The following is a 25,000-nucleotide window of genomic DNA, read 5'->3' as shown; positions in this document are numbered from 1 at the left end:
CACTTCAATCACTGTAGATGAAGGGGAGGAGACAGGTTAAAGAAGGATTTTTAAGCTTTGAGACAACTGAGATGGATTGTGTATGTGTGCCATTGAGGGTGAATGGGCAAGACAAAAGATTGAAGTGCCTTTGAACGTGCCTTTGAACGGGGTATGGTAGTAGGTGTCAGGCGCACCGGTTTGTGTTAAGTACTTCAACGCTGCTGGGTTTTTCACGCTCAACAGTTTCCTGTATGTATCAAGAATGGTCCACCACCCAAAGGACTTCCAGCCAATTTGACACAACTGTGGGAAGCATTGGAGTCAACATGGGCCAGCATCCCTGTGGAACGGTTTTGACACCTTGTAGAGTCCATGCCCTGACGAATTGAGGCTGTTCTGAGGGCAAAAGATGGTGCACCTCAATATTATGAAGGTGTTCCTAATGTTTGGTATACTCAATGTATATCACACCATGTTATAGAGCTCAGTAACAACGGACAGCCGACTTCAATCTTTAATCTAGTCTGTAGACTGATGATGTAGGGTGATGACGGTAGTAATCTAGTCTGTAGACTGATGATGTAGGGTGATGAAAAAAAAATGTAGGGTGATGAAAAAAATGACGGTAGTAATCTAGTCTGTAGGCTGATGACGGTAGTAACTAGTCTGTAGACTGATGATGTAGGCTGATGACGGTAGTAACTAGTCTGTAGACTGATGATGTAGGGTGATGACGGTAGTAATCTAGTCTGTAGGCTGATATTGCTAGTAATCTAGTCTGAAGACTGATGATGTAGGGTGATGACGGTAGTAATCTAGTCTGTAGACTGATGACAGTAGTAATCTAGTCTGTAGACTGATGATGTAGGCTGATGACGGTAGTAATCTAGTCTGTAGGCTGATGACGGTAGTAACTAGTCTGTAAACTGATGATGTAGGCTGATGACGGTAGTAACTAGTCTGTAGACTGATGATGTAGGGTGATGACGGTAGTAATCTAGTCTGTAGACTGATGACGGTAGTAATCTAGTCTGTAGACTGATGATGTAGGCTGATGACGGTAGTAATCTAGTCTGAAGACTGATGATGTAGGGTGATGACGGTAGTAATCTAGTCTGTAGGCTGATGACGGTAGTAACTAGTTTGTAGACTGATGATGTAGGGTGATGACGGTAGTAATCTAGTCTGTAGGCTGATGACGGTAGTAACTAGTCTGTAGACTGATGATGTAGTGTGATGACGGTAGTAACTAGTCTGAAGACTGATGATGGGAGTCTTACAGCCACACATTTTTCATCATGGCACTTATTCAAGTGATAGCAGCTATTTCCAAGAAGAGGCTCCTTGCAAAAACTGTGATATGTGGTTGTTTTTTCTTACTAACCTTAGTTCTCTGGAGAACAGCGTCTGCTACATGACTCAAATGTAAATGTAGCAGACATGTTTATCATTCCATCCAAATACATCGTTAAAAGCTTGTCCTCTTTAATCCTCTGATTCCACATAGCAAATGAAAGGCATTTATTTACTTTACCGGAATCTTCAGGAATACCAGGTTGATGAAGGTATTACTGAAACAAGTTGTACTTTTATACTTACTGACGTAGAAGTGCACTCACTGCGTGTTTCCCAAATGGTACCCTATTCCCTATATAGTGCACTGGTCAAAAATAGTTCACTATATAGGGAATAGGGAGGCATTTAGGACGCATTGATAGTTACTGACATAAAGCACTGCACTCAGTGACAGGAGGAATTTTAAGACTTCCCTTGTCTTCTATTGTCTTTCCCTGTCACTGAAGTTGTTCTTTCCAGTTCTCTGCTGAATATAGAACATAACATTTTCTTAATATAGAACAATCATTCCTTAAAATTAACATATTCTCTCTCTCTCTCTCTCTCTCTCTCTCTCTCTCTCTCTCTTTCTCTCTCTCTCTCTCTCTCCCCCCTCATTCTATTTTCTTCAGGCTTCTACATTTGACACCCCCAAAAAGGAAAAAAGGCCCCCAAGAAAATGGCGTGGTTCTAAAAACTACGGCACAGATGCCAAAACAACACTGCAGGTACTGTAAAAGGAAACACAGTCAGTTGAAATGTTTGAATAGTTCACTTTTTAAAAACATTAATTCATACATTCACATGAATTAAGCCTCACAGAGACCTTCAGGTTAAAACGTTGCACAATGAAACTGGGGGAACATTCATCAGTGTGAGGGTATCTATTATTTATTTCATGGATAGTTCACTTTACCTCACTTGCAACTTCTGTGCATCAAAAAGTGTCTATCCATTCACTATTTGAAAAATGGCAGATACATTTTTTTTTGTCTGCTTCCTGTTCCTGTTCCATCCCAGATTCCCAGCTGCATCTCTTCTGGCTCCGTCCGTCTCCACGCCTCCAACCCCAACCTCTCCGCTGCAGCCCTGGGGAATGCGAAGGCCTACCCTGAACCTCCCTATATGGACTCTCCTATAGACGTAGCCAAACTACAGGAGGACTTCTGCCGCGTCGCTAACAACCGTAAGTACTCTCTCTCTCTGTCACCAACAACCAATAGATCCCAATAGGAGATAGCATCGCTAACAACCACCTTTCATCTGTCATCTTTATTCGGATCCCCATTAGCTGACGCCATGACGACAGCTAGTCTTCCTGGGGTCCTAAACACAACAACACAGAGACATAACAGACATGAGACTGTACAAGTCCTCTGTCACGGACACCCAATAGATCCTAATAGGAGACACTTTTTATTTTATATAGTATGCCGCCTCTCGCATTTTGGGCAATGGCATTATATACACTACATGGCCAAAAGTATGTGGACACCGCTTCAAATTAGTGGATTCGGCTATTTCAGCCACACACGTTGCTGACAGGTGTATAAAATTTAGCACACAGCCATGCAATCTCCATAGACAAACACTGGCAGTAGAATGGTCCATACTAAAGAGCTCAGTGACTTTCAATGTGGCACCGTCATAGGATGCTATCTTTCCAACAAGTCAGTAAGTCAAATTTCTGCCCTGCTAGAGCTGCCCCGGTCAAATGTAAGTGCTGTTATTGTGAAGTGGAAACGTCTAGGAGCAACAACAGCTCAGCCGCGAAGTGGTAGGCCACACAAGCTCACAGAACGGGACCGCCGAGTGCTGAAGCGCGTAGCGCGTAAAAATCGTCTGTCCTCGGTTGCTACACTCACTACAGAGTTCCCAACTGCCTCTAGAAGCAACGTCAGCACAATAATTGTTTGTCGGGAGCTTTGTGCAATGGGTTTCCATGTCCGAGCAGCCACACACAAGCCTAAGAACACCATGCGCAATGCCAAGTGTTGGCTGGAGTGGTGAAAAGGTCGCCGCCATTGGACTCTGGAGCAGTGGAAATGCATTCTCTGGAGTGTTGAATCACACTTCACCATCTGGCAGTTCGACAGACAAATCTGGATTTGACTGATGCCAGGAGAACGCTACCTGCCCTAATGCATAGTGCCAACTGTAAAGTTTGGTGGAGGAGGAATAATTGTCTGGGGCTGTTTTTCATGGTTAAGGCCCCTTAGTTCCAGTGAAGGGAAATCTTAACGCTATTGCATACAATGACATTCTAGGTGATTCTGTGCTTCCAACTTTGTGGAAATAGTTTGGGGAAGGCCCTTTCCTGTTTCAGCATAACAATGCCCCCGTGCACAAAGCGAGGTCCATACAGAAATGGTTTGTCGAGATCGGTGTGGAAGAACTTGACTGGCCTGCATAGAGCCCTGACCTCAACTCCATCAAACACCTTTGGGATGAATTGGAACGCCGACTGCGAGCCAGACCTGATCGCCCAACATCAGTGCCCGACCTCACTAATGCTCTTGTGGCTGAATGGAAGCAAGTCCCCGCAGCAATGTTCCAACATCTAGTGGAAAACCTTCCCAGAAGAGTGGAGGCTGTTATAGCAGCAAAGGGGGAACCAACTCCATATTAATGCCCATGATTTTGGAATGAGATGATCGACAAGCAGGTGTCCATGTAGTGTATGTAATTCTTCAGGGACCGTCAGTTTGACAATTTAAAATGGGTTAAAATAGGAAATGGACCCTGCCGACTCATCTCCCTGAATTATCCACAGTAACATTGTATACAAATGCTAATATGAAAATAGCCCATTGAACAGAGATGAGGCGGAAAGGTGTTGATTGACTCTGAAGCAATCCATTAGCAGTTATTACGGCAGGGCATCAGTGGTGTAATCATTGTGTGCAATAGGGCAGCAGGCTTTTGGCATGCTAATAGAAAATCTGTGTATCTGTGCCATAACACCACTGATAGAAAGTGTTGATGTGTAGCTCAATTGGTAGAGCATGGCGCTTGTAACACCAGGGTAGTGGGTTCGATCCCCGGGACCACCCATACGTAAAAATGTATGCGCACATGACTGTAAGTCGCTTTGGATAAAAGCGTCTGCTAAATGGCATATTAATATATTAATTGATGTGAATGACAGGAGAGCAGTGATAACCTCTGATTGAGACTCAGAGGGTAAATATCTCAATCATATACTCCCTCAACTGAGCAGGAACCCCAGGCTTCTACATTGTAGGTTCTCAGTTATTAATGGAGGAGACAACCTCTGAGGCCCCCCCCTCTCTCTTTCGCTCTCTCTCTCTGCCCCCCTCTCTCTCTCTCTCAATTTCAATTTCTCTCTGCCCCCTCTCTTTCTCTCTGCCTCTCTCGCTCTCTCTCTCTCTCTCTCAATTTCAATTTAAGGGCTTTATTGGCATGGGAAACATATGTTTACATTGCCAAAGCAAGTGAAATAGATAACAAAAGTGAAATGAACAATCAAAAAATGAACATTCACAAAAGTTCCAAAAGAATAAAGACATTTCAAATGTCATATTATGTGCAAATAGGTACAAAAGGGAAAATAAATTAACATAAATATGGGTTGTATTTACAATGGTGTTAGTTCTTCACTGGTTGCCCTTTTCCTGTGGCAACAGGTCACATATCTTGCTGCTGTGATGGCACACTGTGGTATTTCACCCAATAGATATGGTAGTTCGAATACTTTGTGGGTCTGTGTAATCTGAGGGAAATATGTGTCTCTAATATGGTCATACATTTGGCAGGAGGTTAGGATGTGCAGCTCAGTTTCCACCTCATTTTGTGGGCAGTGTGCACATAGCCTGTCTTCTCTTGAGAGCCAGGTATGCCTACGGCGGCCTTTCTCAATAGCAAGGCTAAGCTCACTGAGTCTGTACATAGTCAAAGCTTTCCTTAATTTTGGGTCAGTCACAGTGGTCAGGTATTCTGCCATTGTGTACTCTCTGTTTAGGGCCAAATAGCATTCTAGTTTGCTCAGTTTTTTTGTTAATTCTTTCCTATGTGTCAAGTAATTATCTTTTTGTTTTCTCATGATTTGTTGGGTCTAATTGTGTTGCTGTCCCTCTCTCTCTCTCTCTCTCTCTCTCTCTCTCTCTCTCTCTCTCTCTCTCTCTCTCTCTCTCTCTCTCTCTCTCTCTCTCTCTCTCTCTCTTTCTCTGTCTCTTTCTCTGCCCCCCCCCCCTCTCTCTCACAGTGCATGCCACCATGAAGTCAGCCCTGAGCTCTCTCACCTCTGAGAAAGAAAGGTTAAAACAGGTGCTGGACCACCAAGACACATGCCCCCCTACCTCCCCTGGGATTATGGGTCTGAAGAACGCTCTGTCCTCGGTGAGAAAAGTACCATAAGACCCCCTCCCACACCTCTCACTCTGTCACTGCACTGTAGGTCTTCAGTCAGAGAGAATAGACGTGTCTCTCCTTTTGACTTGCTATTGTATCCTGGTAGCCTGTCCTCCCACACCAGTTATCAAGTGTGACTACTGACGCCACGCCAGTGTCTGCTGACAAGCCTGTTACGGGGGATTACTGGTTGTGTGTGTGTGTGTGTGTGTGTGTGTGTGTGTGCCCACCTGAACACACACAGTCTCACAGTCAGTCCTGTAGTCAGTGCCTCCCTCCTTCCCTCCCTCCCTCCCACCCTCCCTCCCTCCCTCCCTCCCTCCCTCCCTCCCTCCCCTTTTAACAAGGCTACATGATGGTGTTTCATGTGTTTCAACCTCTTCTGACCTCAATGAGACAACCAAAACAAAGTTAACATTTAAATCACACTGTAAGATTATAAGATTTAGATTATATATTTTTCCCTTTGCGCAATGCTTTGCACTACAAACATTTTGCCATAAGACTGCAGCTGTGCTTGGTTGGGGCATTTTCTCCTCTCCTCCGCTCCTGGCTGCATGTGCTGCCATAGAAATAGAATTAATAGAACGGGGTTCCCCATTCAAGTCAGTGATGGTATAATGGGTGGATTGGCAGCCATTGCGAGTGTACCCATAGGACCAAAGCAGGACGTAAAAGTAGGAAGTAAAAGCATGATTCAATTCAACTGTTATTGCAAAATATTAGTATGGACGTCAAACGTTCAGGCTGCTGCACAGACTCTATGGGGGCTCTAGTCTAGAGCTTCCGGTTAAATTGTGTTTGAGAGGATTTTAAAACTCTAAATGGTTAAATGAGTGAGAAATATATGTCATTGTTGCAATAGTTTGTGAGTGGGCAACGTATATTATTATATTTTGAATTAGTTTGCCACATAAAATGATTGTATATTGCACTAATTTCCCTAATGTGGACAGTTTGTATTACTACCTTACACAAGCTTGCATTTTCATCCCATAAAATTCAGTGGAATTACACATCCTTTTTACTTCAGATTGGTGTAAGGTAGCAACACAAACTGTATAAAAGTTTATGGTCATCACGATGACATAAGATTGATTGCTTAAAACTGATCAATATTTTGGTTTTTGTACCTTAGCCTTCCTTCAAACTGCACGCAGAGACATACAAATGGTATCCAAGAGTTCATCTGACTCTGGGGAAGTAGATAAAGGGTTTCATTACCAAAATCCTGAAGTATCCCTTTAAGTTAACTAACCGAAAAGTGGTTTGTTCCCTTTTCCATGATGGCAGCCTCCCGAAATCAACATCTGACATTCCAAAATATAGATATAAGCCTTATAGAAGTTCTCATCTAATCAACCATGTATAGCTTATTCCAAGTTTCCGTGTGGCTTTTGAATAGTGTTAGTTTAAACAGCGCTACACCCCAAATGTTTGCCCCCTGTTCTATTGATTTCAGCGTGATATCGATGGAAGTGATTAACCAAAACTAGTGTTGCGTTACACTTACCGCATTGGCGACCCACCCATCAAAATGCAACACTTCAAAATGTGGCGAGCTGTCTTCTAGAAATTGTCCTCTAACCAGTGATGTACACATTATTCCCAGATTGTGTTTTTTGTGCTGTGTTAGTTTTAACAGGACGTGCAACCTCATCTCCACCCTCTTGCGCAAATGATTTCAACGTCATATTGATATGAGTAATTGACAAATAAGTGTTGCGTTTCTCTTTCCGTTTTTGTTGACCCCCAAATCAAACTGCATCAGTCCAAAATGTAGCTGACGGTCTTCTGCTGGTTGTTCTCTAACCAGTGATGGACAAAATATCTCCAGATTCCATGTGTTTTTTAGTTGTGTTAGTTTCAACAGCGCGTACATCCTGATTTCCCCCCTAATCGATATCAGTGATTTATTGCCACTTGTCAAAACGACAGGGTTTTTGGTGTGTGTGTAGTTTATAAGGTGCTCATTTAAAATATACCAGTAATATGATTACTATTGTTGCACATGTATGGTAGATAGTACATTTTATGTTTAGGTTTTCGATATATCAAGAACTGTTTCTGCATATTGGTTATTGATTTGGATACATTAAAACTGTGTTTTGACTAGGCTATTTATCAAAATGTCTTGTGAACAGGAAGCAGCGACAGCATCATTTTCAAATTAATTTTTTGGAATATAAATTGACTTTCATCATTTATTTCCAATGGCATTATACTTAATCAGGTAAAAACAGCTGAGATGTATTTATTTTGATGATATATCAGAAATCACCAAAACGGGTTTGCCCTGCCTGGCATGAGCCACATCAGTTAACATCATTTGAATGAACATTCTACACATTCATGGGAATTATTGCATCACAATACCAGGTAGCCTTTGCGAGTGTACCCATGAGGTTACCAGTCAAATTGACACTTCGCTAAGCCCCTCCCCAGAATTTTGGCCAACCAATCACAGCGCTCCAATGGATAGCAACTGTCGTCGAGTCCGACTCCTCGGACAAACTCATGTTTAAATCAAATCGCATACAAGCCAGTGAGGGCTATGACAAAAACTGAGAGTTTTCTTAAAAAAATTAATGTTTAAAAATAATTGAACAGTGCACCAGGGGTACTTGCTACTGTGATTCCTGAAATGCAGAGCCTGTTAATAGAGTATTTTTCTCATCCGAAATGATACTTTTGTTACGTTGTTTGTTAGCTCAGCTGGTTAGATAGCTAGCTCTCGTCTCATTGACCACGAAACGTTGTGTCAAGCTAAAATACCACCTCTGCAGGATTAACAACTCAACATGAACCTGCCTACCTATAGACGTCAGTTATTCCTTGTTATTAATCCCCCAGACTTGATAGATGCCGCTCTGCCTTACCACTGAGCTAGTTTACAGCTAGGGACCGTTCCACAACCTCAACACTACCAGTCAAACGTTTTAGAACACCTACTCATTCAAGGGTTTTTCTTAATTTTTTACTATATTCTACATTGTAGAATAATAGTGAAGACATCAAAATGATGAAATAACACATATGGAATCATGTTGTAACCAAAAAAGTGTTAAACAAATAAAAATATATTTTATATTTGAGATTCTTCAAATAGCCGCCCTTTGCTTTGATGACAGCTCTGCACACTCTTGGCATTCTCTCAACCAGCTTCACCTGGAATGCTTTTGCAACAGTCTTCAAGGAGTTCCCACATATGCTGAGCACTTGTTGGCTGCTTATCCTTCACTCTGCGGTCCGACTCATCCCAAACCATCTCAATTGGGTTGAGGTCGGGGGATTGTGGAGGCCAGGTCATCTGATGCAGCACTCCATCACTCTCTCTCTTGGTCAAATAGCCTTTACACAGCCTGGAGGTGTGTTGGGTTATTGTCCTGTTGAAAAACAAATGATAGTCCCACTAAGCCCAAACCAGATGGGATGGCATATCGCTGCAGAATGCTGTGGTAGCCATGCTGCTTAAGTGTGCCTTGAATTCTAAATAAATCACAGACAGTGACACCAGCAAAGCACCCCCACACCATAACACCTCCTCCTCCATGCTTTACGGTGGGAACTACACATGCAGAGACCATCCATTCACCCACACCGCGTCTCACAAAGACACGGCGGTTGGAACCAAAAATCTCAAATTCGGACTCCAGACCAAAGGACACATTTCCACCGGTCTAATGTCCATTGCTTGTGTTTCTTGGCCAAGCATGTCTCTTCTTCTTATTGGTGTACTTTAGTAGTGATTTCTTTGCAGCAATTCGACCATGAAGGACTGATTGACACAGTCTCCTCTGAACAGTTGATGTTGAGATGTGTCTGTGACTTGAACTCTGTGAAGCATTTATTTGGGCTGTAATTCTGAGGCTGGTAACTCTAATGAACTTATCCTCTGCAGCAGAGGTAACTCTGGGTCTTCCATTCCTGTGGCGGTCCTCATGAGAGCCAGTTTCATCATAGCGCTTGATGTTTTTTGCGACTGCACTTGAAGAAACGTTCAAAGTTCTTGAAATGTTCTGTATTGGCTGACCTTCATGTCTTAAAGTAGTGATGGACTGTAGTTTCTCTTTGCTTATTTGAGCTGTTCTTGCCATAATATGGACTTGGTCTTTTACCAAATAGGGCTATCTTCTGTATACCCCCCTACCTTGTCACAACACAACTGATTGGCTCAAACGCATTAAGAAGGAAATAAATTCCACAAATTAACTTTTAAGAAGACACACCTGTTAATTGAAATGCATTCCAGGTGACTACCTCATGAAGCTGGTTGAGAGAATGCCAAGAGTGTGCAAAGCTGTCATCAAGGCAAAGGGTGGCTATTTGAAGAATCTCAAATATAAAATATATTTGGATTTGTTTAACACTTTTTTGGTTACTACATGATTCCATATGTGTTATTTCATAGTTTTGATGTCTTCACTATTATTCTACAATGTAGAAAATAGTAAAAAATTAAGAAAAGCCCTTGAATGAGTAGGTGTTCTAAAACTTTTGACCGGGAGTGTACCTCTGGCTGAACATCATCACTACTAGTTTTAAACATTAACATTTCATATTTCCTTCAAATTGACCTTTAATATTCTAATTTCACTCAATTCAAATATCATTCTAAGTTAACATAATACTTCAGTTACATATTAGCCATTCAATATCCCATAATCATTATCATAACATTTCATCATTATAACATTTCACTATCAATCTCCTACAGGCCCTAAGGCCTTATCCTCCAAGCCTAATGGACATAGTGCTAATTTACCTTAAAACAAACTAATATCTCATCCTGAACCATTTTACTATATTACTTCAGCCACCTTTTAACATTTGCTCAACATTTTCAACATTTAACGTTCAACGTATTTAGTATTTAACATTCTATTATCATTTTAATCAGTTCCAGTCCCAAGTCTGAAAAAGCCATATCTCAGACTGGCCAATAAAAAGAAAATATTAAGATGTGCAGTCTGAGATATGGCTTTTTCTTTGCAACTCTGCCTAGAAGGTCAACATCCCTGAGTCGCCTCTTCACTGTTGACGTTGAGACTGGTGTTTTGCGGGTACTATTTAATGAAGCTGCCAGTTGAGGACCTGTGAGGCGCCTGTTTCTCAAACTAGACACTCTAATGTATTTGTCCTCTTGCTTAGTTGTGCACCGGGGCCTCCCACTCCTCTTTCTATACTGGCAATTGTAATGACAGTCCAGCACAACATACCCAAGAGTTTCCTGATTAGCAAGGGGTAGTCTGTGTTTAATTTCATTGTGTATCAGAAACACAGTTTGAGATCTTTGTGAGGGGATTTCGCCAGTGGTTGAATGGGTAATTGGCCTTGCCAGGAAAATGTTGTCAGAGGTTGCAACAGTAAACAGGGGGGAGTGGCTTAGCGAATGGTTAGAGGTTCCAAGCCCATTTTATTCATTATATTTCTATGTGTGCTGCTGCTGCAGGGAGGGGGTCGTTGCCTAGGCAACCAAAGATTTGTTTGCTACAACACCTTGCTTGTTTCAGCAAGGAGCAACAAAGTTGCATCACGTTATCGCAGAAATAGACTCAACCACAAGAGTGCCCGGTCGTCCCGTCTTCAGCCAGCTGTTCCTTCCATGTTTTTTAAACGGTTATGACGGTTATTTCAGTTTTTTCATGACGGTCTTCATCCATAACCGTCGGTTACACGGTTATACAGTAATTGTGCCAGCCCTAATGGCATATCAATGTCTGGAAGTGACATTGTATTTTGTTCAATGTCTTGCCTGTCTAAGTCACTCTTGAAAGACACCTCTGTTCTTAACCACTCCTACTGCTGATGAGGCAGAGCTCATCTTGTTTTTGTCTTTCAACGTGAGTCTTCTCAGAGCTTATTGGTGAGATAATTATAGGCACCTCATCACATCTTCCCCACAGCTCTGTGTTCATACAGCACCTATTTTCAGCACATTATTAATGCATTGGCACGATCTGTATTTGTGCAGAATCACATTTCAAATGTTTATATTTTTGAATTGGCAGAAACACAAGTAATGCAGAAAATGCTTGATAGAAAATGTTTGAATATGAAAAGAAAAAGTATGAAATCCACCAATCAGTAGAGATGTTGAGTGGTGTTTTGGTGTCCCCAGAGTCATATTCACTATGCACCAAACGGAAGATAACAGACTGCAACAGGGAGGGATGTGTAAAAATAAGAAACACTTGTTTTTCATTTTTCTGTTGCAAAAGGTTTTGCTACGGTGTGCACTAATGAATACGTCCCAGCATTGTGTGTGTGGCTGTGTGCTGAAACAGAACACTGGTTGTTTGTTGTTCCATCCAGGCTATAGCCCAGAACTCTGAACTGAGAGAGCGGCTGAGCAACATTCACGCTGAGTCCCGCTGCGTCCCAGAACCCTCCACTGGGCTCATAAACCTCTCTGGCCCCCTGCAGGTGGGTGTGGGACATGCATGATGATATGCATGATGACACACCCTCCCTTCCATATCAGCATCATCAGGTTTGCAAAATTCCGCTAACTGGTCGGAGGATTCCGGATTCCAGAGGATTCTGGATTTCATCCTTATTCCCTCCTAGTTCTTGGAATCTAAACCGTGATTTCTGGAAAAACCTGGGAACTTTGGGGAAAGTTACCAGAATTTTGCGACCCTAATCATCATCACTGGCATTATTATCTAATGAGAACAGGCTATATGATTATAATAGGATATAATCTGCTGGCCTTAGTCCCAATACAACAGCTGTTGTCCCACTCACTGCTTGTTTAGGCCCCTCTGTAATGATGAGTGACTATCATCACAACATCTCCTTAGTTGTTACAGAGTAACAGGTTCAGCAGTGTTTTCTACTCCTAACTGTTACAATATGGATGGTTAGTGTTGACAGCTCTAACTCCTACTTATCAAGCTGAGTGTTGAGACAACAACTGATTAGAAGATGAGACTGAAGGGATTGTTAGTTAGGTGTTTGGGTGTAAACTGTAAACACCTCTCCTTCTGTTCAGAGTCAGTTGTTATCCTCAAGAGCTCACACACAGACACACACACACACACACACATACACACATACACACACACACACACACACACACACACACACACACACACACACACACACACACACACACACACACACAAACACAAACAGTGAATCAGAGTCCGTTGGTACCCTCAGGAGCTTACTGTCGTGTATATCAGATTAATGATAGGGTACAACCTGATCCTGTTAATCACATCCCTGGATGCTTCCAATACATACACACACTCACAGACACACACACACACACACACATGCCCACACACACACACACACACACACACACACACCCGCACATGCACACATACAAACACTCACACACACACTCACACACACACACACACACACACACACACACACACACACACACACACAGTTAGTGATTCTATTATGGTCAGAGGAGGTTCCTCAGAGGAAGGCTTCCCTGTTTCCTCATCATTAATTGGTCCACAGAGGCATCAGAGAATCAACAAGTAGGCCTAATGCACTGTTTGCGTCCCCCACATGGGCCCTGGTCAACACTACTGCACTATAACAGGAATAAGGTGACATTTGGGACGCAACCTGTATATGTGTTCAATTCACACAGTCACACTATTCTTTGGAAATGTGCATGTTTATTCATGGTTTATTGTTTCAGCCAGTAATGTTTATTCCTTTTGAAAGTTGTAACAACAGGAGAATGAGTTAGAATTAATATAAGTCTAAACCAAACTGAATTAATCTAAGCCTAAACCTAACTGAATTAACCTAAGCCTAAACCTAACTGAATTAATCTAAGCCTAAACCTAACTGAATTAATCTAAGCCTAAACCTAACTGACATTATGTTCTCCTCTTATTAGAAGCAAGACTCCACAGATGGATCCCACCCCCTAGTTCACCAGGCGTCCAATGAGAGCAGAGCGTCCATCACAGAGTCTCTGTCGGAGTTCTTCGATGCTCAGGAGGTTCTACTGTCCGCCAGCTCCTCGGAAAACGAGGTCAGTGCCTGACTGGGATGAGGAAGGAGGAGGGAGGAGGAGGAGAGAGGAGGGAGGAGGAGGAGGGAGGAGGAGGAGAGAGGAGGAAGGAGGAGGAGAGAGGGGGATGGAGGAGGAGGGAGGGGGAGGAGAGAGGGGGATGGAGGAGGAGGGAGGGGGAGGAGGAGGAGAGAGGAGGGAGGAGGAGGGAGGAGGAGGAGAGAGGGGGATGGAGGAGGAGGGAGGGGGAGGAGGGAGGAGGAAGAGAGAGGGGGAGGAGGAAGCAGGAGTAACAGACAGAGAGCTGGAGGAACACTTTGTCTGGAACACACGTCAGACATCTGGCTTCAGACTTAATGAGGCACCTCCAGTCAGAGCTCTGAGCTACAGAACATGTTCAGTATGTTTTCTGTCCCTGTGTGAAAGTTAATTACCCCCATCTAAAATACCCTTACTGAGGAGAGGAGAGGAGCTGAGGTGTACATTTGTCAGTATCTCCTCAGGGACCGATCGCCCCCCCCCCCTCTTCCCACTCCCTCCCCCTCCGTTCTCAAACCCACTGGGTGCGTCCCAAATGGCATCCTATTTCCTATTTAGTGCACCATTTTGACCAGGACCCATGGGGAATAGGGTGCCATTTGGAAAACTCCCATATGTTGTGACAGGACGTTCCCATATGTTGTCACAGGACGTTAAAAGGGACCTGACAGCTTCCTGTTTCCTGGTTCCCGCCTCTCTCAGGTGGGCGCTGTTAAAAAGGTATATTTGATTTATTCTTTATATTCCAGGCCTCTGATGATGACTCATACATCAGTGACAACGTCAGCGACAACATCTCCATGGACAACTTCAGCAACGAGACGGAGAGACCTATCTCGGGTAAGGGAACACTTTACCATTTGTGTTCCAAGTGGCACCCTATTCCCTGTATAATGTACTACTGTTGACCAGGGCTCACAGAGCTCTGTTCAAAACTAGTGCAATAGGGTGCAATTTGGGACGTGTTTTCCTGATTATGTAGTGACATACAGTAGTTATGACCACTAATATCCTCTTCCTAACCCTCCAGGCTGTGAAGAGAACGGGACCCTTCTGAGAAGACGCAGGTCGTGCCTCCCCTCAGCCAGCCCTAACACCAGTAACATCAGTCTATGGAACATCCTTAAGAACAACATAGGGAAAGACCTCTCCAAGGTACCATGGACTTTTAGCTTTATTTCTGTCTACTTTGTTGGTTTATTTATTTTCTGTTGTGTTTGTGATTTGTTTCTGCCTACGTAGAGCGTTGAGATTCCTCTGTAATGAAAAGCGCTATACATTACAAAATGTCTTATTATTATAATTACATTATTCCATTTGGTTTTCAAGACGTTATTACATAATTACTACATTTGTATTATTATGAAGGTGACCAAATCTAGCTTTGAGATTGCTGTGTAAATGTGTTATTATTATTATTCAGGTGGCTATGCCTGTTCAGCTGAACGAGCCCCTCAACACCCTGCAGAGACTGTGTGAGGAGCTGGAGTACAGCGAGCTGCTGGACAAAGCTGCTAACACACAGGACCCCTTTGAACGCATGGTGAGAGAGGATGTGTACACACACACACACACACACACACACACACACACATACACAAACACTGGACTCCTTTGAGGGTATGGACAGAGAATATGCTCTGAACACACACACACGCACACTGACACAGGACCCCTTTCAGTGCACAGTGGACCCGCACACATACAGTGCCTTGCAAAAGTATTCATCCCCCTTGGCATTTTTCCTATTTTGTTGCTTTACATCCTGTAATTTAAATTGATTTTTATTTGGATTTCATGTAATGGACATACACAAAATAGTCCAAATTGGTGAAGAAAATTCTAAAAAATAAATAACGGAAAAGTGGTGCGGGCATATGTATTCACCTCCTTTGCTATGAAGCCCCTAAATAAGATCTGGTGCAACCAATTACCTTCAGAAGTCACATAAGTAGTTAAATAAAGTCCACCTGTGTGCAATCTAAGTGTCACATGATCTGTCACATGATCTCAGTATATACAGTGGGGAAAAAAAGTATTTAGTCAGCCACCAATTGTGCAAGTTCTCCCACTTAAAAAGATGAGAGAGGCCTGTAATTTTCATCATAGGTACACGTCAACTATGACAGACAAAATGAGAAAAAAAAATCCAGAAAATCACATTGTAGGATTTTAATGAATTTATTTGCAAATTATGGTGGAAAATAAGTATTTGGTCAATAACAAAAGTTTCTCAATACTTTGTTATATACCCTTTGTTGGCAATGACACAGGTCAAACGTTTTCTGTAAGTCTTCACAAGGTTTTCACACACTGTTGCTGGTATTTTGGCCCATTCCTCCATGCAGATCTCCTCTAGAGCAGTGATGTTTTGGGGCTGTCGCTGGGCAACACGGACTTTCAACTCCCCTCCAAAGATTTTCTATGGGGTTGAGATCTGGAGACTGGCTAGGCCACTCCAGGACCTTGAAATGCTTCTTACGAAGCCACTCCTTCGTTGCCCGGGCAGTGTGTTTGGGATCATTGTCATGCTGAAAGACCCAGCCACGTTTCATCTTCACTGCCCTTGCTGATGGAAGGAGGTTTTCACTCAAAATCTCACGATACATGGCCCCATTCATTCTTTCCTTTACACGGATCAGTCGTCCTGGTCCCTTTGCAGAAAAACAGCCCCAAAGCATGATGTTTCCACCCCCATGCTTCCCAGTAGGTATGGTGTTCTTTGGATGCAACTCAGCATTCTTTGTCCTCCAAACACGACGAGTTGAGTTTTTACCAAAAAGTTCTATTTTGGTTTCATCTGACCATTTGACATTCTCCCAATCCTCTTCTGGATCATCCAAATGCACTCTAGCAAACTTCAGATGGGCCTGGACATGTACTGGCTTAAGCAGGGGGACACGTCTTGCACTGCAGGATTTGAGTCCCTGGCGGCGTAGTGTGTTACTGATGGTAGGCTTTGTTACTTTGGTCCCAGCTCTCTGCAGGTTATTCACTAGGTCCCCCCGTGTGGTTCTGGGATTTTTGCTCACCGTTCTTGTGATCATTTTGACCCCACGGGGTGAGATCTTGCGTGGAGCCCCAGATCGAGGGAGATTATCAGTGGTCTTGTATGTCTTCCATTTCCTAATAATTGCTCCTACAGTTGATTTCTTCAAACCAAGCTGCTTACCTATTGCAGATTCAGTCTTCCCAGCCTGGTGCAGGTCTACAATTTTGTTTCTGGTGTCCTTTGACAGCTATTTGGTCTTGGCCATAGTGGAGTTTGGAGTGTGACTGTTTGAGGTTGTGGACAGGTGTCTTTTATACTGATAACAAGTTCAAACAGGTGCCATTAATACATGTAACGAGTGGAGGACAGAGGAGCCTCTTAAAGAAGAAGTTACAGGTCTGTGAGAGCCAGAAATCTTGCTTGTTTGTAGGTGACCAAATACTTATTTTCCACCATAATTAGCAAATAAATTCATAAAAAATCCTACAATGTGATTTTCTGGAAAAAAAATTCTCAATTTGTCTGTCATAGTTGACGTGTACCTATGATGAAAATTACAGGCCTCTCTCATCTTTTTAAGTGGGAGAACTTGCACAATTGGTGGCTGACTAAATACTTTTTTTCCCCACTGTACACCTGTTCTGAAAGGCCCCAGTGTCTGCAACACCACTAAGCAAGGGGCACCACCAAGCAAGCGGCACCATGAAGACCAAGGAGCTCTCCAAACAGGTCAGGGACAAAGTTGTGGATACAGATCAGGATTGGGTTATAAAAAAATATCAGAAACTTTGAACATCCCAAAGAGCACCATTAAATCCATTATAAAAAAATGGAAAGAATATGGCACCACAACAAACCTGCCAAGAGAGGACCGCCCACCAAAACTCACGGACCAGGCAAGGGGGGCATTAATCAGAGAGGCAACAAAGAGACCAAAGATAACCCTGAAGGAGCTGCAAAGCTCCACAGCAGAGATTGGAGTACCTGTCAATAGGACCACTGTCCTGGGATGGAGGTTCACCTTCCAGCAGGATAATGACCCTAAGCATACTGCTAAATCAACACTCGAGTGGTTTAAGGGGAAACATTTAAATGTCTTGGAATGGCCTAGTCAAAGCCCAGACCTCAATCCAATTGAGAATCTGTGGTATGACATAAAGATTGCTGTACACCAGCGGAACCCATCCAACTTGAAGGAGCTGGAGCAGTTTTTCCTTGAAGAAAGGGCAAAAATCCCAGTGGCTAGATGTGCCAAGCTTATAGAGACATACCCCAAGAGACTTGCAGCTGTAATTGCTGCAAAAGGTGGCTCTACAAAGTATTGACTTTGGGGGGGTGAATAGTTATGCACGCTCAAGTTTTCTGTTTTTTTGTCTTATTTCTTGTTTGTTTCATAATAAAAAATATTTTGCATCTTCGAAGTGGTAGGCATGTTGTGTAAAACAAACCCCCCAAAAATCCATTTTAATTCCAGGTTGTAAGGCAACAAAATAGGAAAAATGCCAAGGGGGGTGAATACTTTCGCAAGCAACTGTACACTTCAAACAAATTCACACATTTGGGCACACAGGACCCCTTCTGCACAAATGGTGAATCATACACACTCTTCACTGCAGCGCCGTAATGTCCTATGGACATTTGAGGAGAAATTACATTTCATTCCCACTGGCTAGATCCTGATTGGACCGTTCGGCTGTTGTCAGTTGTGTACCTCTGGCTCGCTCTGTTTTAAGTTACTTGGTACAAATGATCTGTTTAGTTTTCTACTCTTGTGCATAGAATTGTTTATCAGCAATTGTTTATGACTACTAAAACGGATTTAGAATTTAAGACATTTACATTTACATTTTAGTCATTTAGCAGACGCTCTTATCCAGAGCGACTTACAGTTAGTGAGTGCATAATTTTTTTTTGTTATACTGACATCAGTACTTTCCTGATTTGATGGCGCTTTGTATTCACTGACCAGTTTTCCTAAAGCTGGAGACATCTGCCTTTGAAGACATCGGACCATTCTACAGTAATACATCTGTGTGGAATATATTTCCTGCAGAGGGCTTGTTCCATTTGAAATGATGAACTTGTGTTGTGTTGCTGGCTGAGTGTGAATGACAGGCATAGGATCAGAGCTCGACCCACAGCTCCCAGCCTCCCCGACCATACAAGTTGAATGGAGTTTGTCAGTTTGTCAGTTTGTCAGAGAGGTGGGCGTCATAGCGATGATCCGTGAAGTGAACTAGAGAAAGGGGCAGAGGTGACAATAAGTATAGCTGCATCCCAAATGGCACCCTATACCCATTAAGGCTCTGGTCAAAAGTAGTGCACTTGGGAAAAGAGTGCCGTTTGGGACGCACCCACAGTGTGGAACAGTGTGCTCTCTTCCTCCTCTCGCTGCATTATCAGCAGGCAGAGCCATACGTCCATCAACAGCTAGGCATTAGTTACAGACAGAGGTACAGTAGGGCTACATCCATCAACAGCTAGGCATTAGTTACAGACAGAGGTACAGTAGGTTTACATCAATCAACAGCTAGGCATTAGTTACAGACAGAGGTACAGTAGGGCTACATCCATCAACAGCTAGGCATTAGTTACAGACAGAGGTACAGTAGTGCTACATCAATCAACAGCTAGGCATTAGATACAGACAGAGGTACAGTAGGTTTACATCAATCAACAGCTAGGCATTAGTTACAGACAGAGGTACAGTAGTGCTACATCAATCAACAGCTAGGCATTAGTTACAGACAGAGGTACAGTAGGTTTACATCAATCAACAGCTAGGCATTAGTTACAGACAGAGGTACAGTAGGTTTACATCAATCAACAGCTAGGCATTAGTTACAGACAGAGAGGTACAGTAGGGCTACATCCATCAACAGCTAGGCATTAGATACAGACAGAGGTACAGTAGGGCTACATCCATCAACAGCTAGGCATTAGTTACAGACAGAGGTACAGTAGAGTTATATCAATCAACAGCTAGGCATTAGTTACAGACAGAGGTACAGTAGGGCTACATCAATCAACAGCTAGGCATTAGTTACAGACAGAGGTACAGTAGTGCTACATCAATCAACAGCTAGGCATTAGTTACAGACAGAGGTACAGTAGGTTTACATCAATCAACAGCTAGGCATTAGTTACAGACAGAGAGGTACAGTAGGGCTACATCCATCAACAGCTAGGCATTAGATACAGACAGAGGTACAGTAGGGCTACATCCATCAACAGCTAGGCATTAGTTACAGACAGAGGTACAGTAGAGTTATATCAATCAACAGCTAGGCATTAGTTACAGACAGAGGTACAGTAGGTTTACATCAATCAACAGCTAGGCATTAGTTACAGACAGAGGTACAGTAGTGCTACATCAATCAACAGCTAGGCATTAGTTACAGACAGAGGTACAGTAGGTTTACATCAATCAACAGCTAGGCATTAGTTACAGACAGAGGTACATTAGGGTTACATCCATCAACAGCTAGGCATTAGTTACAGACAGAGGTACAGTAGTGCTACATCAATCAACAGCTAGGCATTAGTTACAGACAGAGGTACAGTAGGGCTACATCGATCAACAGCTAGGCATTAGTTACAGACAGAGGTACAGTAGGGCTACATCCATCAACAGCTAGGCATTAGTTACAGACAGAGGTACATTAGGGTTACATCAATCAACAGCTAGGCATTAGTTACAGACAGAGGTACAGTAGTGCTACATCCATCAACAGCTAGGCATTAGTTACAGACAGAGGTACAGTAGTGCTCTCTAGAGTACAGAAACCAGACTCTACCTTATGTATTAGTTATTATGAACCTGTGTGATGACAAATTATTATGATTGACAAATTATTGAAAACATTCATGAAAACAAATATAGTTATTAAGCCGTTCAGCCACTTTCTCCATCACTTGTGTTAGTTTGCTTGCAACCTGCTCAGCACTTTTGCCATAGGTGAAATCTGCCGTGGACAGACTACTTAACACAGCGTTTCCCAAACTCTGTCGTCTTTGGGGTGCACAAACACAACACAGTTGATTGAAATAATCAACTCATCATCACGCTTTGATGATTTGAATCAGCTGTATAGTGCTAGGGTAATGACTAAATGTGCACCCCTTGGTGTCCCCAGGACTGAGTTTGGGAAACACTGACTTAACACAACTGACACAATTACGCATGGATTTAGTTCTCGGTCTAAGAGATTACCATGGGTGTAAAGGACTGTATCATCAGCATACATTTGGATGTCCACTCCCTGGCACATAGAAGGAAGGTTGTTGATGTAGAGGCTGAATGATAAGGACCTAGGATGTAGCCCTGGGGCACGCCAGTGGTGCACTTCCTTGGTACAGCTTCTGTCGCAGTAGACTCATATGCTCATATGGTAGATGATATCACACAGTTCTTGAAGATTTCTGAAAAAACAGGGAATTTTGGGAAGGTTACTGGAAAGACAGCTTTAATCTGTGTTGAAGAGGAGCGGCAGCAGGCAGTAAGCAGACAGCTGAAGACAGCTCTAATCTGTGTTGAAGAGGAGAGGCAGCAGGTAGCTGAAGACAGCTCTAATCTGTGTTGAAAAGGAGAGGCAGTAGGCAGCTGAAGACAGCTCTAATCTGTGTTGAAGAAGAGCGGCAGTAGGTAGCTGAAGACAGCTCTAATCTGTGTTGAAAAGGAGAGACAGCAGACAGGAAGCAGACAGTTGAAGACAGCTCTAATCTGTGTTGAAGAGGAGAGGCAGTAGGTAGCTGAAGACATCTCTAATCTGTTGAAGAGGAGAGGCAGCAGGTAGCTGAAGACAGCTCTAATCTGTGTTGAAGAGGAGAGGCAGAAGGTAGCTGAAGACAGCTCGAATCTGTGTTAAAGAGGAGAAACATCGGGTAGCTGAAGACAGCTCTAATCTGTGTTAAAGAGGAGAGACAGCAGGTAGCTGAAGACAGCTCTAATCTGTGTTAAAGAGGAGAGGCAGCAGGTAGCTGAAAACAGCTCCAATCTGTGTTAAAGAGGAGAGACAGCAGGTAGCTGAAGACAGCTCTAATCTGTGTTAAAGAGGAGAGGCAGCAGGTAGCTGAAGTCAGCTCTAATCTATGTTAAAGAGGAGAGGCAGCAGGTAGCTGAAGACAGCTCTAATCTGTGTTGAAGAGGAAAGGCAGCAGGTAGCTGAAGACAGCTCTAATTTATGTTGATGATGAGCGGCAGCAGGTAGCTGAAGACAGCTCTAATCTGTGTTGATGAGGAGAGGCAGCAGGTAGTTGAAGACAGCTCTAATCTGTGTTGATGAGGAGAGGCAGCAGCTAGCTGAAGACAGCTATCCCATCAGGGTCTTTATGGAGTGGAGGAGAGGATGATGACGATGACGATGAGGGCTCTTTCCCTTGGCCCAGTGTGGCCTATCAGAGGAGAGGCAGCAGGTAGCTGAAGACAGCTCTAATCTGTGTTGAAAAGGAGAGGCAGTAGGCAGCTGAAGACACCTCTAATCTGTGTTGAAGAAGAGCGGCAGTAGGTAGCTGAAGACAGCTCTAATCTGTGTTGAAAAGGAGAGACAGCAGACAGGAAGCAGACAGTTGAAGACAGCTCTAATCTGTGTTGAAGAGGAGAGGCAGTAGGTAGCTGAAGACATCTCTAATCTGTTGAAGAGGAGAGGTAGCAGGTAGCTGAAGACAGCTCTAATCTGTGTTGAAGAGGAGAGGCAGAAGGTAGCTGAAGACAGCTCGAATCTGTGTTAAAGAGGAGAAACATCGGGTAGCTGAAGACAGCTCTAATCTGTGTTAAAGAGGAGAGACAGCAGGTAGCTGAAGACAGCTCTAATCTGTGTTAAAGAGGAGAGGCAGCAGGTTGCTGAAAACAGCTCTAATCTGTGTTAAAGAGGAGAGACAGCAGGTAGCTGAAGACAGCTCTAATCTGTGTTGAATGGGAGAGGCAGCAGGTAGCTGAAGACAGCTCTAATCTGTGTTGATGAGGAGAGGCAGCCGGTAGCTGAAGACAGCTCTAATCTGTGTTAAAGAGGAGAGACAGCAGGCAGCTGAAGACAGCTCTAATCTGTGTTAAAGAGGAGAGGCAGCAGGTAGCTGAAGACAGCTCTAATCTGTGTTGAAGAGGAAAGGCAGCAGGTAGCTGAAGACAGCTCTAATTTGTGTTGATGATGAGCGGCAGCAGGTAGCTGAAGACAGCTCTAATCTGTGTTGATGAGGAGAGGCAGCAGGTAGTTGAAGACAGCTCTAATCTGTGTTGATGAGGAGAGGCAGCAGCTAGCTGAAGACAGCTATCCCATCAGGGTCTTTATGGAGTGGAGGAGAGGATGATGATGATGACGATGACGATGAGGGCTCTTTCCCCTGGCCCAGTGTGGCCTATCAGAGGGACATCCAGATCCAGACAGCTTCCTCTCAAATGGCACCCTATTCTCTATGGGCCCTGGTTAAAAATAGTGCACTAAATAGAGAATAGTGTGCCATTGGGGCGCTGCCTCTGACTCTCCCATTCAAATTCACATTACTGAGGTCATCAGGCCCATTCATCTCAAATGGCGAGGAAATTATAGCTATATCTGTGGGAAATCTAATGGGAATTTCACCAGCAATGATCAGTTGTTAGAGTGAAGGGTTACTGAATGGTCCATTGACCACAAACTCACTACAAAAAGTTATCCTGCAGACCCCCAGGGGTAATTATGGTGGGACGATCTCTTATCTCATAGAGATGTACTAGAGGGCTCATCTCCGCTCGGCTCATCTTTGGAGAATGGAGATAGCACAGACAGCACCCTTGAGGACTAAAACAGGCTTTGGGCCAAGTCCTCTATCCAACTCTATGGTTCCACTTTGCACTTTCTATTAACCATAAGCACTGTCATAATCTCATTCTTGGGTTGACCTTCTGTGTTTTGACTCACTAACTACTGTCCGTGTGTGTGTGGTTATCCTGCTCAAGTGTTACTGATGATGGCCATTAGAATGTGCTGATGACTGATACTTGAACAGAGGAGTAATGAACTGACCTGTGCTGTTAACTGTCTGTAGGTGTACATAGCCACATTTGCAGTTTCGGGGTACGCGTCCAGCTACCACCGAGCGGGAGGGAAGCCCTTCAACCCAGTCCTGGGGGAGACCTACGAGTGTGACCGCCCCGAAAAGGGCCTCCGATTTGTAGCAGAACAGGTACTATACACAGATCCACATGCCCTATGACTTAAATATTTGTTCCACATCTGAATAATTCATATGGTTTGATCCATCAAGTATAAACCTGCCATTCTTTATCTATGTTCTCAGGTCAGCCATCACCCACCTATATCAGCATGCCATGCTGACTCTAAAAACTACATATTCTGGCAAGGTAAGTCAACACCATGGACCTCTACAAACTAATACCCTTTCACCTGACACTCACCCTTTCACCTGACACTCACCCTTTCACCTGACACACACCCTTTCACCTGATACACACCCTTTCATCTGACACACACCCTTTCACCTGATACACACCCTTTCATCTGACACTCACCCTTTCACCTGACACACATCCTTTCACCTGATACACACCCTTTCATCTGACACACACCCTTTCACCTGACACACACCCTTTCACCTGACACACATCCTTTCACCTGACATACACCCTTTCATCTGACACTCACCCTTTCACCTGACACACACCCTTTTCCCCTGACACACACCCTTTCACCTGACACACACCCTTTCACCTGACACACACCCATTCACCTGACACACACCCTTTCACCTGACACACACCCTTTCATCAGACACACACCCTTTCACCTGACACACACCCTTTCATCAGACACAGACACTGGGATTATAACTAGGGGCAGGAGATTTTTCTGACCATGCGAAAACACTCCTGGCCCTAACCATACCAGTTATTACAACTAGTCTAAAGCTGGAGGTCCTGGCCCTAACCGTACCAGTTATTACAACTAGTCTAAAGCTGGAGGTCCTGGCCCTAACCATACCAGTTATTACAACTAGTCTAAAGCTGGAGGTCCTGGCCCTAACCATACCAGTTATTATTGTGCTTTTACACCTGCATTACTAGCTGTTTGGGGTTTTAGGCTGGGTTTCTGTACAGCACTTCGAGATATTAGCTGATGTAAGAAGGGCTATATAAAATAAAATTGATTGATTGATTGATTGATTACAACTAGTCTAAAGCTGGAGGTCCTGGCCCTAACCATACCAGTTATTACAACTAGTCTAAAGCTGGAGGTCCTGGCCCTAACCATACCAGTTATTACAACTAGTCTAAAGCTGGAGGTCCTGGCTCTAAC

At 43.5% G+C, this 25,000-nt stretch overlaps 1 protein-coding gene across 2 annotated transcripts in view; it reads left to right on the top strand.

Moving 5' to 3' along the window:
* Positions 1 to 25,000, top strand: part of LOC121558178 (oxysterol-binding protein-related protein 3) — a 90,221-nt gene that overhangs the window by 54,332 nt on the left and 10,889 nt on the right. Inside the window, exons 9-18 of one of the 2 annotated variants that reach the window (XM_041871668.2) lie at positions 1,950 to 2,045; positions 2,338 to 2,503; positions 5,543 to 5,676; positions 12,004 to 12,114; positions 13,562 to 13,699; positions 14,467 to 14,557; positions 14,748 to 14,872; positions 15,141 to 15,260; positions 23,733 to 23,870; positions 23,985 to 24,048. In XM_041871668.2, coding sequence (XP_041727602.2) covers positions 1,950 to 2,045; positions 2,338 to 2,503; positions 5,543 to 5,676; positions 12,004 to 12,114; positions 13,562 to 13,699; positions 14,467 to 14,557; positions 14,748 to 14,872; positions 15,141 to 15,260; positions 23,733 to 23,870; positions 23,985 to 24,048 — 1,183 coding nt within the window. The remainder of the gene's footprint in view (positions 1 to 1,949; positions 2,046 to 2,337; positions 2,504 to 5,542; positions 5,677 to 12,003; positions 12,115 to 13,561; positions 13,700 to 14,466; positions 14,558 to 14,747; positions 14,873 to 15,140; positions 15,261 to 23,732; positions 23,871 to 23,984; positions 24,049 to 25,000) is intronic. The other variant, XM_045214273.1, reaches the window with a different exon arrangement.

This window comes from Coregonus clupeaformis, unplaced genomic scaffold (assembly GCF_020615455.1).
Source record: "Coregonus clupeaformis isolate EN_2021a unplaced genomic scaffold, ASM2061545v1 scaf0228, whole genome shotgun sequence".
Lineage (NCBI taxonomy): Eukaryota > Metazoa > Chordata > Actinopteri > Salmoniformes > Salmonidae > Coregonus > Coregonus clupeaformis.
This window is presented reverse-complemented; position numbering and strand designations above follow the sequence as displayed.